A 17566-nucleotide genomic window follows, 5' to 3' on the forward strand; every position below is an offset into this window, starting at 1 on the left:
CACAGAATGGGATGGGGACTGCTGCCTCTGGGCTTCCCGTAGGCACCGGGCCCCTGCAACAGAGCTGTGCATGCGGCTCTAGGCCCCACTGGGGCAAAACTGGGCAGAGAATAACTGGGAGACTTGGGAATAGGGACAAAGTGTTAGTGACAGAAGGCTTCTAAGATCTCAGAGTGGGAGGTCAGGGATCCTGGGAGGAACAGGGGGCAACTACCTCGTGCTTGTGGCAAAGTCTCTGGGCTTGGTTCAAGCACTGGGTGGAGCCGACTCTGGCCATGCGCTCAGCCACCCAAGTGAGCTCCAGGTTGCTCAGTTGGTAGAACTCATGCAGCTCCACTGAGGCCTGCAGCTGTAGGCGCCGGGCGGCCAGAGGTCCCTGCAGGGACTTGAACCTGGGTGAAGGCAGAAGACATGATAGACAGTGAAACAGTCGGTGGGGCAGGGCGGAGGCCCTCATGGCTTCCCACAGTCCAGCGAGGGACCCATGAGGAACAAAGCAGAGGACAGGGGAGAGCCTCATCTGATGATGGTGAAGCAGCTGGAAAGGGCCCAGGGCCAAACACTTCACCCAGATAACCTGCTTGACTTCAGATTGTGGGGTACTGAGGATGCCTAGAATTGGGGTCTCTGGCCTTCCTATCCCGGGAATGACCCTCCTCATAAGGGAAGGAGATTTGGACAAGTAGGTCGTGTAGATGCCACTGCTGACCTCACTGGGTAAACTGTCCTCACATTCATGGGGTGGGGGGTAGCATAGAGTGGGGTGAAGATGGAACAAGCAGGTGGGTACCTCTGTAGATATTTCTGGGTCTCCTCCACAATGGTCTGGGAAGTGAGCCCCTGGTGGGCCTGGGAGACGACGGCAGCCATCTTGCTGGCCAGTGCCTGGCTCTCGCTTTCCAGTTGGCCGTGCCATTTCTGTAACTCCCGGCTCGAACCCAGGTCCTGCCCTGTTTCTGTGCTTTGCAGGCTCCTCTCCAGCTGCTTCATCTTCTCCTTGGCATCCTGGGGAGAGTGCAGGGTCCTGCATCAGGCTCTGTAGCATAGGTTTGCAAGTTTTTGGACTCCGAGACCATACTGCTTGCCGCTTACCAGATTCGCCGAGGACCCACTGAGGACCCCAGAGTCTCACCGTCCACCTCCCACCCGCCCCACGCCCCAGAGCCTCATGAACACTCCCATCCCCTCACGCTTCTTCCTCCATAGGTATCCCAGCTGTGCCGACTACACCCTGGGCACACAGGAGACAATTCTGAACTGTCAGAGCCAGGCCTCACTTGCCATCAGCCAGAGGCCTCTCAAGACGGCAGGACTCCCCAGGGCCCCTCCAGAGTTAGCAGAATACCCCAGACTCCTCCCTGCCCCTGTCTGTCCTGCCTGTTCCCCTTCCCCATCCTGGCCCAGCAAAGCCTCAGTCTCCCTCCTGTCCCCTGGGCCTCTCTTCAGCAGACCTGCAGCAGCCCCAGAAGCTGTCTAGTCTGCAGGAGCCGGTCCCCCTGCCGGGCCAGCTTGTTCTTCAACTCTTCCCACTTGCTGCTCAGGCCCTGAAGGCTGGCCTGCACAGCTTCCCCGGCACAGTGCCCGTCGCTCAGCAGCCGTCTCCCTGCCTGGAGTAGACACAAAGATGGAGGGAATTGTGTCGAGTTGCTTTTCCAAGAGGGGCCACAGCAGGGGGGACCCAGATGGCAGAGGTGGGGGGAGGGGTAGTCTGCTACAGGTTGCGTTCTCAAGGGCTCAAGGGCTCAAGGGATGGTGGGAAGACATGAAGGGAACGTTCTGGGCTGGTTTGGGCACCCCAAGACAGAGGGGTATCCAGCAGAGTGGAGGAGGAAGCGGGGGATCCTAATTCTGAGGTGACTGAGATTGAGTCTTCCTTCAGCGAGTTTGTTCCATGAAAACAGGCCATCCAGCTGGGCTGGGGATTTGAAGAGGCATGAGCCCTGCACCCTCTGTCTAGCACCCCCACCTGCTGCAGGCCCTCCACGTGCCCAGAGGAGGCCAGCAGCTCACGCTTGGTAGCTTCATGCCATGCAGCTTGCTGCAGGATGTCGCTGGGCTCTCGGGAAGGCTCCTCTGCTGCCCTCAGCCCCTTCTCCTCTATCCACAGCACCAGACCTGCCACATCCTGCTGCCATTCCTGCCCAAGAACCAGGAGAAAATGGGTCTCATGAGCCAGGGGGAAGGGCTGATGCATGGACCTCTAGAGAGAGGGGTCTCACGGAGCCCCTGGGAAAGAGCAGGACACAGTGTGCAAGGTGGGGCCTGGGTTACTGCTCACAAGTGGGGACAGGAAAGCGGAGATGGGGAGGGAAATGTTCCCCTTACAGCAGGAGGAGGTCCGGGGAGGGACAGCCTGGGGTCCCCCAATGGTGTCCTGTGCCCAGATAACAGGAACCCTTGGTCAGTCCCCACCACTCAGGCCATCTCAGATCACATATGGCCATTTCTCTCTCCTAATAGGCTTATGCCACAGGAGGCCTGTGGACCGGCACAGCTCTGAGTCCCCATGGGGGCTGAACAAGTCTCTGACAGAGCCGAGGTCTGCGGTAGGTGCCCATGGCCCAAGTGTGAGCCCAGAGTGTGGCCCAAAATGATGGGCAATGGGAGTCGCCAAATGAGGGAAGGCCAAGAGAGTTTATCAGGACTTTGTTCAGTCCTGCCTCAACAGTGTGGCCTCAGCCTGTAAAAATCAGAGCCGTAACACATGTCCCACAAGAGGGGCTATGCGGGTCCGAGGCAGAACAGAACATGTGGGAAGGTTCTTTGCAAACCATAAAGGGCTCTGCATTGTGCACGAGTGTTCACGCAGCAGGGGCCTCCTAGGCCCTCCTCCCGGGAGGCCTCGTCCACCTGGGCTGGCCGCCTCACCTGCAGCTGGAGGGAAGCCAGCAACCGCCTCCTCGTCTGCTCACTCCTTTCCTGGACCCTGGTCCACTGTGCCTGGACACTCTGCAGCTGTTCCTGGACCCTAGAGGCCAGGTGGAGTGGGGGAGGGCCCAGGGGTAGGGGACTCGGCTCAGGGCATGCCCCGCTGCCACCTCGAGGCCCACACCCTCTCCCAGCCTCGGGGCAGCAGGCCATATAGGGTGTGCTCTGTGCCCATGGGCCTTGGCTCACTTGTGTGCAGCAGGGTGTTGGCTCAGGGCCAGCTTCTCACCACGTGCCCGCAGAGCCTCTGCTTGATGGCCAAGGATGCCCAGGAGCCACCCAAAGTCCCGGTGCTGCTGCAGCAGGCTCTGGGCCTCCCCGACATCGTCCTTGGGGGGCAGAGGCCGGAGGTCATGCTTGGGACGATGGGGTCAGCACCATCTTGCCCACTGCTGGCTCCAGGGCCACCAGCAACCCCCACCCCATCCCCTGCCCATCTTCAAAGCTCCCCCCAGTGATGGGGAAGCGGCCCTGCAGCCCTGTATCCCTGGCCCCCTACCCCAAGCTTGTCCCGCTGCAGGAAGGCCTCGTGTCTGGCACAGGTGGCAGTGAAACCATCGACATCTCCGCCAAACCTCTGCAGCTCCAGCCCCTCCTGCAGCCGCTGCCGTCTCTGCTCCCAGGCGGCCTGCAGGCCCGGGCCTTGCTCGCCCAGGAGGCTCAGAGTGCGGGCCACCTCCTGGGAGTCCGGGGAGTCCAAGACTGAAAGGGTCTGGCCCTGAGCCTCCAGCTGCTGCAGCCTGTCCAGAACGACAGGCGGAGTGTCAAACCCCATCTGCACCTCTCACTGCCCCTTCCTCCCCTCTCCCTTGGTCACTCACTTTGGAGCTCTGATAAAGGGCTAACTGGCAGGGGGGACCTGAGGTTAGTTAGCCCCAGTGGCGTACTCGTCCCCTAGGACAGCTGTGCCCTAGCTCACTAGTGAGGCGCAGACCATAATGGGCCAGACAGGCTGCTGAGGTCTCATGGCGGCCACGCTTCCTGCTGGTCACACACTTGCTCCAGGGCCCCATCCCCCTGGCCATGCCCAGGCAAGTAGAAGAATCCCTCAAACTGCACCCGGGCCACCATATGGCCATGGACATGAGAAAGGGTGCCTCTCTCAGCCAGCTGAGCATATGGGTACACAGCTTGGGGACAGGTGACACCTTTGTGTGGATTAGGAAAGGCTCTGCTTCCTCTGAGGTGAGGCAGCCTCAACCCATTAGTAGAGTCTGGAAACAGAGGACGGGATGGATTCGGTGCCCAACTCGGCTACCTTGAGGTTCTCCTGTGTGGTCATAGCCTGTGAACTGTGCGTGGTGACCCTGCCTGCCTGACAGACCTGGGCTGACATCCCCGAAGGACCGATGGTCTAGCCAGACTGGGGAGGAGCCATCTGACTATGGGAGCCTGTGGGGTCTGTGTCATCCAGAAGCGAGTACTCAAAGCAATCCATCAGGCTCACCTGGGTGGGGTATGGCCAAATCTGCACTTGACAGAACCTTCCGGGAAGCTAAGATTCTGCCCTGTATTCCACCTCACCCCACCCCCAGAAGTACACAGGATACCTGACCAGTTCTTGGTTACATCCCCCTCCTTTTTTTTTTTTTTTAAAGATTTATTTATTTGACAGAGATCACAAGTAGGCAGAGAAGCAGGCAGAGAGAGGGGGAAGCAGGCTCCCTGCTGAGCAAAGAGCCCGATGTGGGGCTCAATCCCAGGACCCTGGGATCATGACCTGAGGTAAAGGCAGAGGCTTTAACCCACTGAGGCATCCAGGCACCCCTATATCCCTCTCCTTAAAACCTGACCCAAGCACCTGCTGGATCCTAGCATGGCCTACTCCCCTGGGTGACACCCTGTTTCCTGCCTCTCACTTTCTGGTGGCCTGTCCCCTGAAGGCTATTCTTCTGCCCTCCCCTCCTGACCTCTCCTGTTGCAGCTGTATCTCCACCTGCAGGTCTGTGTGCTCCATCAGCAGCTGCTGGGCTGAGGCCACATCCATCACCTTCTCCTCCCTGCGCAGCTGAGCCCAGATGCCTTCCACCCACAGCAGCAGCTGCTGGCTCTCCTGCAGGAAGCTCTGCCGCGCCCTCGCTTCAGCCCAGGCCCTGGCCTGTCGGGCCACCTGCTGCTGTCCCCGTTCCAGCAGCTCCCACAGTGGCTCCACCTCTTCTTGCAGGGATCGGCTCTCTGGGGGCCCCAGCTCCTCAGCCCTGGGAGATGGGGTCCACCGCCTCGTTAGGACCCTGCCCTGGAGGCCTGGTGTCCAGGCTCGGATTCCCCAGGAGAAGGGGTGGGGATCCCTCATTCCCATTTCCCCCCTTGTCCCAGGCGCAGCAAGCCTATGTGGCTCGCCCTTTCTCCATGGGCATTTCCTTGTACCCTCCCCCCACCTGTGTCCCCATCCTTCAGACAGCACATCCTGCCCATCCTCCACTTTCTGTCCCATTCCTCATTCCCACAACCCTGCTCAGTCCTCCCCTGCCTCCCAGGGCTCTGTCCCCATGCCAAGCCCAGGGTGTACTTCATGGCTGTCCTTTGCAGGTAATGGACTCTCCTCTCCAGCATTAACATCTTCTGCTGGGCCAGCTGCAGGGTACGGTGGCTGTCCTTGGATTGCCCCAGCTGTAGGATTTCCAGCTGGAGAATCAGGTCTTGCAGTTGGACCTGTGTGGATCCACACTCGTGCAGAAAAGTGCACACATCTGTGGTGTGTGCCAGTTGTGTTTCCTTCTCTTTCTTCAGGGCTTCCATCTGCCCCCACCTGACCAGAGGGAACAGGGATGTCTCCATCACAGGGACATCCCCATCCATCCCGGGACCTTGGCTGGGGGTTCACACAATGGCTGCTACCAGGCTGGCCATTCCCACACCCTCTCCTCCCTGACACACACAGTGTTTCCTCCTGGCATCCTGGGAGCTAGTAGATAAGCAGGCTCCACAGGCCTGGGGAACTGGATCCAGCCCGTCCTGCACTCCCTCATTCTTACCTCTGGCTCAATTCCTCCTGCTGTTGCTGAATTCTGGGGATACCTTCAGGATATCTCTGCTTCAGCTGTTCTGCATTGCTGCTGACCTCAGCCCAGTAGCCCCTTCCCACAGCCAGGGTGGTGAGGAAGTTCTAGGGAAAGGAAGACCAGGCCTTGAGGGTTTTTTTCTCTTCTCACAGCTGCCCTCAAGACTACAAATTACCTCAGACATGCTCTGCTGCCTAGGTGTTTGAACTGCTTCCCTCTCAAAGGACTGGGATTTCTGTCCTTAAAGGGCTGGAGGGCTTTTTAAAAATTCAAAGCCAGGGGGTGCCTGGGTGGCTCAGTAGGTTAAGCCTCTGCCTTCAGCTCAGGTCATGATCCCAGGGTCCTGGGATCTAGCCCTGAATCAGGCTATCTGCTCAGCAGGGAGCCTGCTTCCCCCCCATCCCCCACCTCTCTGCCTACTTGTAATCTGTCAAATGAATAAATAAATAAATCTTAAAAAAAAATTCAAAGCTGGGTATCCAAACTAGAAAGAAGTAAAACTGTCACTATTTGCAGATGACCATGTATTACATACAGAAACCATAAAGACCCCACTGACAAATTGTTACAACAAATGAATTCAGCAACAGTACAGGGCACAGAATCAATCTACAGGGATAGCTGGCACTTCTGTATACTAAAAAAACTCACTTATAATTACATTAAAAATAACGTACCTAGAATAAATTTAACATAAGAGATGAAAGACCTACACACTGAAAACTATGACTCTGATGAAAGAAATTAAAAAAAAAACAAACCCACAAATAAATGGGAAGATATACCATGTTCATGGATTGGACGAGTTAATATTGTTAAAATGTCCATACTACTCAAAGCAAGCTACAAATTCAGTATAATCCATATCAATTTTAACATCATTTCTCACAGAACTAGAACCATCCTAAAATTTGTATGGAAACACAAAAGACTACATAGCTACAACAATGTTGAGAAAGAACCAAGTCAGAGGCATCATGCTCCCTGATTTCAAACTATACAGTTTACTATAATAAACTATAGTAATTATTTATAATAATCAAATAGCATGGTCTTGGCATAAAAACAGACATATAGATCAGTGGAGCAGAAGAGAGAGCCCCAAAATAAACCCATGCACATAGGGTCAATTAATTTATGAAAAAGGAGCCAAGGATATACAATTGGGAAAAAAGATAGTCTCTTCAATAGTGCTGGGAAAACCGGACAGCCACATGCCAAATATGAAACTAGACCCTTACCTTACACCATAAACAACAAATTCAAAATGTTCAACACCAAGAGCCAATAATCTTCTTTCTCCAAAGAAGACATACAGATAGCCAACAGACATATGAAAAGATGTTCAACATCACTAATCTTCAGGGAGATGCAAATCAAAACCACAACCAGAGATCACTAGAGAATGGCTGTTCTTGAAAAGACTAGAAAGAAGTGTTGGTGAGAATGTGGAGAAGGGGAAGAAAGGAAACCCTTGTGCACAGTTGGTGGAAATGTAAATTGGTGCAGCAACTATGGAAAAGAACACGGAGGTTCCTCAAAAAATGAAAAATAGACCTACCTTATGGTCTAGCACCTCTGCTTCTGGCGTTTATCCAAAGAAAATGAAAACACTAACTTGAAAAGATATCTGTACCCCCATGCCCGTAGCAGCATTACGGGCAATAGCCAAGATACGGAAGCCGCCCCACTGTCCACTAATGGATGGACAAAGAAAATATGGTATATATATACCTACCGCATCCAAAAAAAATTAAATATTTCTTTCATACCATAGAAAAAGAATGAGGTCTTGCTACTTGGGACAATGGGAGGGACCATGAGGGCATTCGGCTAAGTGAAGTAAGTCAGAGAGAGACAAATACTGTATGATCTTACTTGTATGGGGGTATCTAAAAACACAAAGCAAAACAAGACAAACACAGAGGACAGATTGGTAGCTGCCAGAGGTAGGGAGCTGGGGGTGGATGACATGGGTAATGGGGGTCAAAAAGTGCCAACTTCTAGCTATAAAATAAGTCATGGGGATGGAATGTCTAGCATGGGGACTACAGTTAATCACACTATGTTGCATATTTGAAAGTTGCCAAGAGAACACATCTTGAAAGTTCTCATCCTAAGGGATGCCTGGGTGGCTCAGTCGGTTAAACATCTGCCTTCAGTTCAGGTCCTGATTCCAGGGTCCTGGGATCGAGTCCCACATCAGGTTCTCTGCTCAGCAGGGAGCCTGCTTTTCCCCCTGCCTGCCAACTCCCCTTGCTTACGTTCTGACAAATGCTAAAAAAATCTTTAAAAAAAAGTTCTCATCCCAAGAAAAAAACGTATGTAACTATGTGTGGTGATGGCTGTTTACCAAACTTACTGTAAAATGTACACGTATATTGAGTCCTTATGGTAATATAGAACATTATGTGTTGATATTAACTAGATTTACAGTGGTGATCATTTCACAATACCTACAACTATCCTACCATTATATAGCATCCCTGAAACTACTGTAATGTCACATGTCATTTATGCTCGATAAAAAAACTCCAAAGCCAGACCCCTTGCTCTTCCTTCCCAGAAAGGACTAGACTTAACATGGACCAGTCAGGCACAGGAGCGAATAATGGAGGGGCAGGAACGGGCAGGGAGGAAGAAGGATGGGGAATAAGGAGAGGTGGCAGGGCCAAGCAGCTGAGACTCCCCACCCTTGGTGAGCAGTACCTCATATGTGAGCTGAGTGACCTCCAAGTTGTGGGCCTGGGGCTGCAAGGCTTGGAGCAGTGCTGTCTGCTTCTCCAGCCAGGACCGCAGCTCCCCACAGAAGCCATGGAAGCCCCACAGGGCTATTGCCTCCTCCAAGCGCGCCCTGTGGTGCTGAGGAGAGGCCGGCCCAGGGATTGTGGTGAGGGTCAACTTCCCCATGGGGCCCTCAGAGTGGTCCTGTCACCCCAATTCCCCACTGGTGGGCCCAAAGCCCTCTGTCAGAGGACTATGGAAGGGAGCTGACAAGAGCTCAGCATCAGGTCAAGGACCCTGGCAGAGTGTGCCCTTTTGATCTAGCCCTTGGCTCTCTGGTAGGGCCCTACTTCTGGGGGACCTGGCTCTGCCTAGCTCGGTCCACCTCCCTTCCAGGCTCTCCTCCTGCTGCCTACCACTCCCGGCTTCACTGCTGGGCTCCAGACTCTCTGGCCTTTACTCCTCCTGGGCCTCCTTCCTGCCTTGGCTTAGGTCCTGCCTAGGCCATTGTGTCCTTGTCTCTTCGGCACCCCCCCCCCCCCCCCCCCCCCGCCTTTACCTGCTCTTAGCCTTTCCTTGTTCCTAGTCTCAGCCCAAGTATTCTTCCCTCAGAGATGCCCTCCCTATCTGCCAGCCTGACCTGGCTCCTATCACATCCACAGCTGTCTACTGACTTCTCATCTCCTCTGCCAGCACATAAGCTGTTTGCAGCCAGGATGCATGTCCAATAAGGGCTCTGTCCCTGGGCTCCCAGCTCAGGGTCCAGTAGAGAGTAAGGGCTCCGTGAACATCTTCTAGAACGAGAATGTTACCTTTGCCAGGGCCCGCAGGCCCTCATAGTCTCGGCTCAGGCAGTCCTGTGTCTGGAGTATGGTGTTAGGGTCAAAGATGGCGTCAGGCCCAGCTGAGAGGGCCATCTTCCGGGTGCCTGGGGGGCTGGAGTAGCAGGAGACCTCGCTCCAGGTCCCCAGGTGGCTCAGGGCTTTCTTCGGAGAGCTCAGGGCAGACACCACCTGTGCTGATAAGACAGAGGGCAGCACATCCACTGGGGCTCCCCTAAGCACAGAAGGCTCCAAATGGTGCACCTAGAGGTTGTCCCTGGGGTGGTAAAAGTGAAGAGGGGGCATTCCAGCAGGAACCTGGTTAATGCCTGGAAACTGGTGGGCAAAATGAGCAAAGCCAGACGCGCTGGATGACCTCCCTGGGTGGGCAGACGGGATGCCACGCACTGGGCTGGGCAGGAGGCAGGATGTTGCCGCGGAGGGGTGCCCCGTCCCCCGCACCACCCCCTCCGCCCCCACAAGCCCAGGGGAAGCCCAGGCTTCCTGGTCCGCGGCCACAAAAGCCCTCCCATCTCCATTTTCTGTGTGGTCACGGGAGACAGGGGCCTTGCTGAGATCACGCGTGCATTTGGAGCCGGAGGCCCGTAGTTCTGGGGCCCTGCCGGCCCCACGCACCGTGAGGGACACCTGCGCTGCGGCCGCGCGTGCCTGCTCATCCAGCTGCCGCATTTCGGCCCCGAAGGCCTGAACCGCACGCTCCAGCTGCCGGTGGTGCAGCAGCAGGGCCTCGGTGGCCTCCGGGTCCGGTCCGCAGGGGGCGCTCTTCATGGCCAATCGCTGTTCCCGCAGCCAAGAGGCCGCGTCTGCCGCATCGGCCGAGTACTGCGGGGGGGGGGGGGGGGGGGGGAGGGCAGGCTGTGCACTGGACGCCCCGCACACACCCGCCGCCGCTCGCCGCCCACCGTCCCGCTACCTGCCGGGCTAGCAGAGCCGCCTGCAGCCTCGCCCCCCGCCTGGCCGCCCCGGCCCGGAGCCACTGCCACGTGCCCTGCAGTGCCTTGGCCCTCTCGCGGGGATCTGGCCGCGTGGGGGGCCCGCGGGCACTCAGGTCGCATCCCCTCCGCACGAGATCAGTGCACACGTTCTGGTGGTGGCGCAGCTCGGCTTCCAGGGCCTGGCGGGGTGCAGAGTAGGGATCTGGGTGAAGGGAAGAAGGGGGTCGCAAGGTGGGGACTGGCAGGGTGGCAGGCGGAGGGTACCTTGTGTTTCTGCAGGGCTGCTCTGATCTGGCTGAGGTCCGGGCCCAGGGCCCCATCATCCTCCAGCAGCCGCCCACGCTCCTTCAACCAGGCTTCCTCCTCCTCGCAGTGGTGCAGGAATTCCGCCTGCTGCAGGCTCTGCTCCAGCAAGGCCCGCCTGAGGGAAGGCAGGGGCCCCAAAGGGATTGGGGAGGGCTCCCCACCAGATTCAGACACTTCCCCTGAGACAAGAGTTTTCTTGTTCTGGATGACTCAGCAGGGGACCCAGAAGACTTGGGGGTGAGGGACAATGTGGAGAAAGTTGCCAAGTCAGCAGTATTTTTTAACATGGGCAGGAGGTTACTGGGTTATACGAAGATTCTGCAGTAGGTAGAAGAGTGGGATGAGCTCTTACCGGGCTTTGACCAGAGACACCAGGCTCCAGTGGAGCTGGGCCAGTGACTGGGCCTTGGCCTGCAGCACCTCCACACCAGTGCCCAGGGAGGAGTCCAGCTCCATGGTCTGAAGGGCAAGATGGCGCACATGGGCTCCGTGGGCAGACACCTGGGCCTCCAGCAGGTCATGCTTCTGCAGTAGCTCCATGGTCTCTGCCAGCAGCTGCCCACAGGCTGTGGAGCTAGCCAGCACCTGGCCGGGGGTGGACAAGTGAACATTGCAGCCCCATAGTGCTGGTTCACCTGCTTTTTGGCCTGGGGGAGGGGGATGCTGGCTGGTACAGGGCCCACCTGGAGCTCCTTGAGCTGATTAGAGGCACTCTCCACCTCATGCAGCAAGCCCAGCATAGCCTGCAGGTCTGCCATCTGCTTCTTCTGCCCTTGGAGACGTTCAAGAAGTCGCTCCCAGCGCCCAGTGATCTCCAGTTGCCTGCAGTACATGAGAATAAGGGTGGTCTTTACTGGGCTGCTATGGGGAAGCCACCTTGGGGGCTATAGCTGGTGGGGGACTTGGTTGTTAGGGAGGAGCCTCAGCCTGGAGGCTGGGGCCTTGGAGCATTCTAGCCTGGGGTGATTGGGCCATCATATTCTTGCTTCTCAGACACAGACAGAGAAGTCAGAGGAAGGGTCTGTGAGGTTCAGGTCTTCAGGGCCCCCAATCCTTCTTTCCAGGCCCCATCTCAGATGATAGACAGCAACTCCAGCCTTCTAAGTGCCTGTGCTAAAATCTGGAGAACTCACTTTCTCACACCCCGCATCTGGTCTGTCTCCAAGTCCCTCTGGGTTCAAAATATTTCTAGAATCCCACCATTTCTCATGGCCTCTGTTACTTCTCTCTGGCCTCTGTTACTTCTCTCTGGCCTAGATTATTGTGCAGCCTCCTATGTGGTCTGCTTCTGCTTCTTCCATCTGTCCCCGACATGGCCTCCAAAGTGATCACTGTAGAAGAGAAGTTGGACTGTGGCACTCCTCAGCTCAGGCTCTCCCACGACTCATTCCCTCTGAGTCTAGGGCACCCTAGAGAACCCAGCATGCTATCTGGCTCCACCCTTTGGCCCTGTTCTTCTGGGACCTCAGCTGCTGCCGGTCCCTTCGGTCAGCACTGGCCTCTGTGCTATCTTTTACAGGCACTGCACAAGCCATTCCTGCTGCCTGGGAGAGTCTGTCCCATCTGTATGGCTGCCCCTTCACTCCTCGGTGGTCTTTGCTCAAAAGTGAACCTCCTCTGACTGCCCAGTCTACCTTCCTCTCCCTCTGTTGGCACCTTGTAATCTCCTATGCTTTATCTCTATTTTCTTTCTTTCTATCTATCTATCTATCTATCTATCTAGTTTGTTTTCCTTAGATGTGTGTAAGCTCTGGGAAGGGAGGGATTATTGTGTGTCTTCTTCACTACTAAATCCCCAGCACTAGCCTAGTGCTCGGGAAATAGTAGATGCTCAATAAATGTTTAGTGAGTGAATTAATAAGAAGTATGTAGAAAGGGTGGTGGTTTACCAAAAGGGGTCCATTACAGATGCTGGAACTTCAGGCATTGGTGGGAATTTGGGCTTCCCAAGGGGAGCCCTTACCATATTATACCCCTTTGGCCAGGAATGGGCACACATAAAGATAAGGGTATGATAGGAAGGCCTTACCCTGTTTTGAGGATAGTTTCCGTGCCCTGGGCTCACCTGCAGGCCACCTCCTCCCAGCCAGGGTGCTGCTGCTGCTGGAGGACATCTGTAATCTCGGCCAGGGCCTGGAAGCGCCCCTCTTGGGGCAGGATGCTGGCCTCCAGCATGCCTAGTCTCTGGGCAGCTACTTCCACTGTGGCCAGGCTGGCTGGTGGGGAGGCAGCTGCAGCCCGGTCCAGCATGTGCTCTGTGTCCATCAGGAAGCTCTCCCTAAGGGCAGCCTTGTGCTGGAAGCGCCGGACCAGGATTTCCAACCGCTCGAGTTGCAGGATTCTCTGCAGCAGGGCCTGGCTCCGGGAGGCCTCTGCCCGCTCCAGGCATGTCCAGAGCTGGGACAGCTCTGCCGGGCCCAGGCCCTCGGGAGGCAGGAAGGGCTTGCGGTTCTGGGCCCGAAACGCAGTCTGCAGCCGGAAGAGCAGGGCCTCTATGGCCCCTCGCTGCTGCAGCCGTGGTGGCTTCTCCTGGGTGCGGAAGTGGGCAAAGGTGACCAGGAGCTGGCGCATGGCTGGTAGGGAGTTTGGGAAATCGTGCGCCTCCAGCTGTGCCTGCTTCTCCGCAATCCAGCCTAGCAGGTCGCCCACCAGCTGCTTGTACTGGGTCTGCAGCTCCTCTGTCTCCTGGAGCTGAAGCAGGATCTGGAGGAGGCAAGGGCACAGGGCAGCACTGGGGCACAGGCCCTGGGATGAAGGCACTCCCCCTTTGGCTGCTGAGTTGACCACCGGGGTTCCCAGGGTGGGTGGCAGCTCCTTTCCCCAAGCTGAGCTTGCATGAAAGTGGGGTTCCTCCCAGCCCCCAGAGAAGCAGGTCTGCCTGAATTGCACACTTAGACCCAGAAGCGTGGGGCCCCCATCCTGGCTTCCTCCATCTTATTTTACCCCATTTGGTCTCATGTCCGGGAGTCCCGTTCTTTTTCTGAGCCGTCTCTCTCTTCCCTGAGGCCCCCACATCCCTAAAGCAGCTCAGAACCCTTGGCCTCAATCGTCTCCCTCATCCCCAACTGAGACACCAACCCTAAGAACAGCCTGCCCAGACCTCTGCACCTGCCACTATGCCTGGAGAGGAAGAGAGCTCCCCGAAACTGGGACTGAGCTCAGCAGAGCTGCTTCTGTGCCTGTCCTTACAGAGTCTGGCTCTCTGAGCCTTTGGATCCCATTAGGAGCTTAACAGCCTAACAGCAGGGGGAGGGGGAGGGCTGGAGGCAATGGAACTCACCTGGCTTACCCTGTGCGCCAGACCCCGCGCTGGGCACTGTGCCTAACACCCCCAAAAACTCACGGCAGCCTTCTACGACCCCAGGCATTATTGTTGCCGTTTGACAAAGGAAGCACAGAAAAGTTAGGGGACATGGTCAGGGCCACACAGCTAGAAGTGGCAGAGGTAGGCTTCAAACTCAGGTGTGTCTGATTCCGGAGCCCATGCTCACCCCACCTCTCCTTGATGCCACCTTTGCTTTGTCACCAACCTTAGCAAGTCTCCTCTGGACCGTCTGCTCCTGGTGCAGGCGGGAGAAGTGATGGTAGTAGAGAGAGATGTAGGTCATGATGGAGCGTTCATCAGGCTGGAGGGCTGCCACGTCCTCGGGGTCCAGCAGCTGAGCAATGCCCAGCTCCTGCTCAGCCACTCGGAAAGCCAGGGCAAGGTTGTGCAGTGGACGCTCCGGACGCAGGGAACAGTAGTCAAGCAGGTCTGGCCTGGACAGAGAGCAGGCAGAGCTCCTCACCAGAGTCACTTACTGCTTGGGTCTAGGGAACTTGTTAAAAAGGCCAACCAGCTCCTGTCGGCTGTTTACACCTTACCATACATTAGTTTCTCCTGTTGGTAATCTGAGCTGGTCATGAAGGAATCGGGCTCTTGGGGTGGGGGCATGTTAATTTCCCTCAGGGACCAGGCTTCTGGGAAGGGGGAGAAGCTCCCAGTTTTTCCCGGCCACTTGCCGGGAAAAGGACTGAGAATAGAGTCAGGGACACAGAAAGTGGAGAAGGGCAAGGGTCAAGGCAAACCGGGCCAACTCCCCCAGGATTTCCTAGGGACAGGGGAGGGCCAAGGCTATCAGCCTGCTCTACGTCCGTTCCGTTTGTGGGGTGCATGGGCCCCAGGGATGTGGGAGATGGGCAGGTTTGGGACCCAAGCCCATTGTGGGTGTTTGGCTTAGTGGTAGGGGTCTCCAGGGGGAAGGCTGAGAGGCTGAGAGGCCGGGTCTGCTCTCCCTTAGGCACACCTGTGTGCATGGATGAGGGCCCCGAAGCCGAGCCCGTCACTCCAGCTGCGGGAGAAGTCGGTGATGTTGACATTGGCATAGCAGGCTGTCTTCCTCTGGCACCAGACCAGCAGAGCTTCCTTGGCAGACAGCAGCGCAGCGCTGGCCCCAAACTCCTCCTGGCAGGGTGGGACAGCGGGTCACCATGCAGGAACTCTGGGAAGGCAGCGGGACCTGGGAGCCTCGGAAGAGGTGGGCTGGGCCTGCTTGTGATCCTTCTCTGCCCCCAACCAGGGGGCAGGCGCAGATGGCTCGCTCTTTCACTGATTTCATTTGTGGTGGGCGGGGACTGGGGCTGAGGGAGAAAGATCGTCCTTCCAAAGTGGAGTGCCTGAACACTGTCACATTGAGCAGCTGGCTTTGAGTCCCTGCTGGTGACCACAACAGCGGGAGCTGTCATTTCTCCAGCCCTTCTCATGGGCGGGGGGCACTGGGCTAACAATGGGCCCCACGGAGTTGAGGCTGGGATTTGGCAGACTGGCTCCTGGTCCCCGTGGGCTGTCTGCCAGCCAGGCACAGGGCCATGGCTTTCCAACCTCTCATGGCCCCACGAGGGGGACACTATTACTATTTCCATTCTAGGGATGACACAAGGAGGAGCAGAAGGGCAAGGAGAAGGCTGCCCAGCATGCCTCCACCAATAGGCTTGCCCGTCCTGTAATGGCTGACAGCCTGCCTCTGACGGGTGAGCGCCCCCTGTCCGCCACCTCGATGCCTCACAGGACTGCTGAGGGCAGAGCAGGCAGGCAAGGATATCTTCCTCTGGTTTCAAACCCCTCTCGCCCTTGATGTTTCTCTTACTGAGAGTTTCCTTTACTCTGTTGCTCTTGGTTCCACTTGCCTGCACCCCTGCCTTGCTATCTCTCTTCCCCTCAGTGCTTCTCTCCCCCTCCTTCTTCCTGTCTCCTCCCCCCCACCTCCCCGCCACTTCCAGCCTCCATTTTTGGTCCCTGTCCTGCCCTCAGTGGGACTCTCCTTCTACCCACTCCCTCCCTCACCCTCACTGCCCCAAAGGCCCCTCTCCTTCTTCCTCTCCAACTCTAACTGGGTTTGAGGCCAGTTAGAAATTCACCCATCCAATCATTCATCGCATAGGTGCGAGACTCTGGGGACACATCCAGGCAAAGCTCCTGCTGTCCTGGGGCTCACAGTCACAGTCAAGGGTCCACCTGGATTTGAGCCAGATCTATGGTTTCTTTTCATTAGGGTCTCATTTTCTAGGTTGGCTTTTATATCCTAGTGGAATTAAGTGTTAGGTGGGGTTTTGGATACCACCAAACTGTGAAAATTGATAAATATAAGGACTTTATGTTTTTACTCTTTTCAATTTGGTTGTGGGAGAACAAGCGAAGGACAGAGGACAATCTCTTTGATGTTCAGGATACTGGGGATTTGGAAACTTCTGGGGCTGGGACTCCCTCCACATGTTTAATTTCCTCCAGCAGCACATTAGATGTGTAATAGGAGTTAGAGGGCTTCAGTGCCAAGTAGGGAACAACCAGTCGGGGTGAAAGGCGGGCACTGGGCAGTTTCCTAAACTGCTCACTTGTGAATGGCTTGTCCCAGATCAGGATGGAAGTTCGTGGATCTAGTTGTTATTTCAGGATATTATAGTCTCTCTGACATTCTCAATTCTTTGCCCGTTGTTGAAGAGTGTGTATTCACTGTGTGGACACCAGGGTCTGTTGTGGGGCTCCTAAGAGTCAGGAGGAACTCTTCTGTCCCCAGGGGCCAGGGGTGAGGCCAGGGCTGGGCTGGGTGGTGCGGGTGGTGGCTGGGACATACCCTGTCCAGGGAGATGTGGGAGATCTGGAAACGCAGAATGATGACCCAGATGAGTCCCAGGATGAGGGTCTGGTCTCCATCCACGATGTTCTCTGGCCCAATGAGAGGTATTGGCACCTGCAGGCACAGCTAGCTGGGTTCAGCTGTGAAGCCCATGTAGAGAAGACTGAGTACCCAAAAGTTGGGGGGGTCTGCTGCCAGATGGGAGGGTCCATCCTGTCCCAGGAGGTCCCCAAGGAAGGAAGACGCAGGGCACAATGCCACACAGGTGAAGACTTTTTAAATGGTTGCTGTTTTGGACTCAAGTCCTTCTCAGCAAAACCCCAGCCTGGTGAAATGGGCTGGACCCCCAGGGTGGGGGACCTCCCTATATGTGGGGTACAGGTAAATGGGGGCCGAGATCAGTGGTTCTGCCATAAGGGTTGGAAATAAAAGCTCATCATAGTCAATATATGGGCTCAAGAGACAACAGCAACTGTCGGCCTCTGCCTCTCAGGGCATATGGGGGTGCTTGGGAGCACTTCAATCTCAGCCCTCTTCCTCAGTGGTCCATCTCCTGGTAAAAAGGCAGATTCCCGAGCTCCACCCAATCAGACTCTTGTGGGCCAGGGCCCAGCATTTGCATTTGGACAAACTCCTCAGGTGGTTTTCCTGGGCACTAAAGTTGAAAACCTGCTGCCCTAGATCTTGCCTGCATGGACAGGGAAGAGGAATGAATG

The 17566-nt window shown here is 56.2% G+C and overlaps 1 protein-coding gene across 7 annotated transcripts in view; it reads right to left on the reverse strand.

The window, feature by feature from the left end:
* Positions 1-17566, reverse strand: part of SPTBN5 (spectrin beta, non-erythrocytic 5) — a 45520-nt gene that overhangs the window by 24879 nt on the left and 3075 nt on the right. For all 7 annotated transcript variants that reach the window (XM_032343357.1, XM_032343356.1, XM_032343360.1 and 4 more), the window contains exons 4-24: positions 16848-16964; positions 15024-15181; positions 14268-14496; positions 12803-13440; positions 11421-11559; positions 11090-11322; positions 10696-10852; positions 10410-10610; positions 10112-10318; positions 9467-9667; positions 8640-8792; positions 5904-6034; positions 5438-5677; positions 4839-5126; positions 3428-3668; positions 3118-3257; positions 2869-2968; positions 1967-2137; positions 1452-1607; positions 791-1005; positions 215-392 (exon numbers count right to left, since the gene is read on the reverse strand). In XM_032343357.1, coding sequence (XP_032199248.1) covers positions 215-392; positions 791-1005; positions 1452-1607; positions 1967-2137; positions 2869-2968; positions 3118-3257; positions 3428-3668; positions 4839-5126; positions 5438-5677; positions 5904-6034; positions 8640-8792; positions 9467-9667; positions 10112-10318; positions 10410-10610; positions 10696-10852; positions 11090-11322; positions 11421-11559; positions 12803-13440; positions 14268-14496; positions 15024-15181; positions 16848-16964 — 4293 coding nt within the window. The remainder of the gene's footprint in view (positions 1-214; positions 393-790; positions 1006-1451; positions 1608-1966; positions 2138-2868; positions 2969-3117; positions 3258-3427; positions 3669-4838; positions 5127-5437; positions 5678-5903; positions 6035-8639; positions 8793-9466; positions 9668-10111; positions 10319-10409; positions 10611-10695; positions 10853-11089; positions 11323-11420; positions 11560-12802; positions 13441-14267; positions 14497-15023; positions 15182-16847; positions 16965-17566) is intronic.

The sequence above is a fragment of the Mustela erminea genome, chromosome 5 (assembly GCF_009829155.1).
Source record: "Mustela erminea isolate mMusErm1 chromosome 5, mMusErm1.Pri, whole genome shotgun sequence".
Lineage (NCBI taxonomy): Eukaryota > Metazoa > Chordata > Mammalia > Carnivora > Mustelidae > Mustela > Mustela erminea.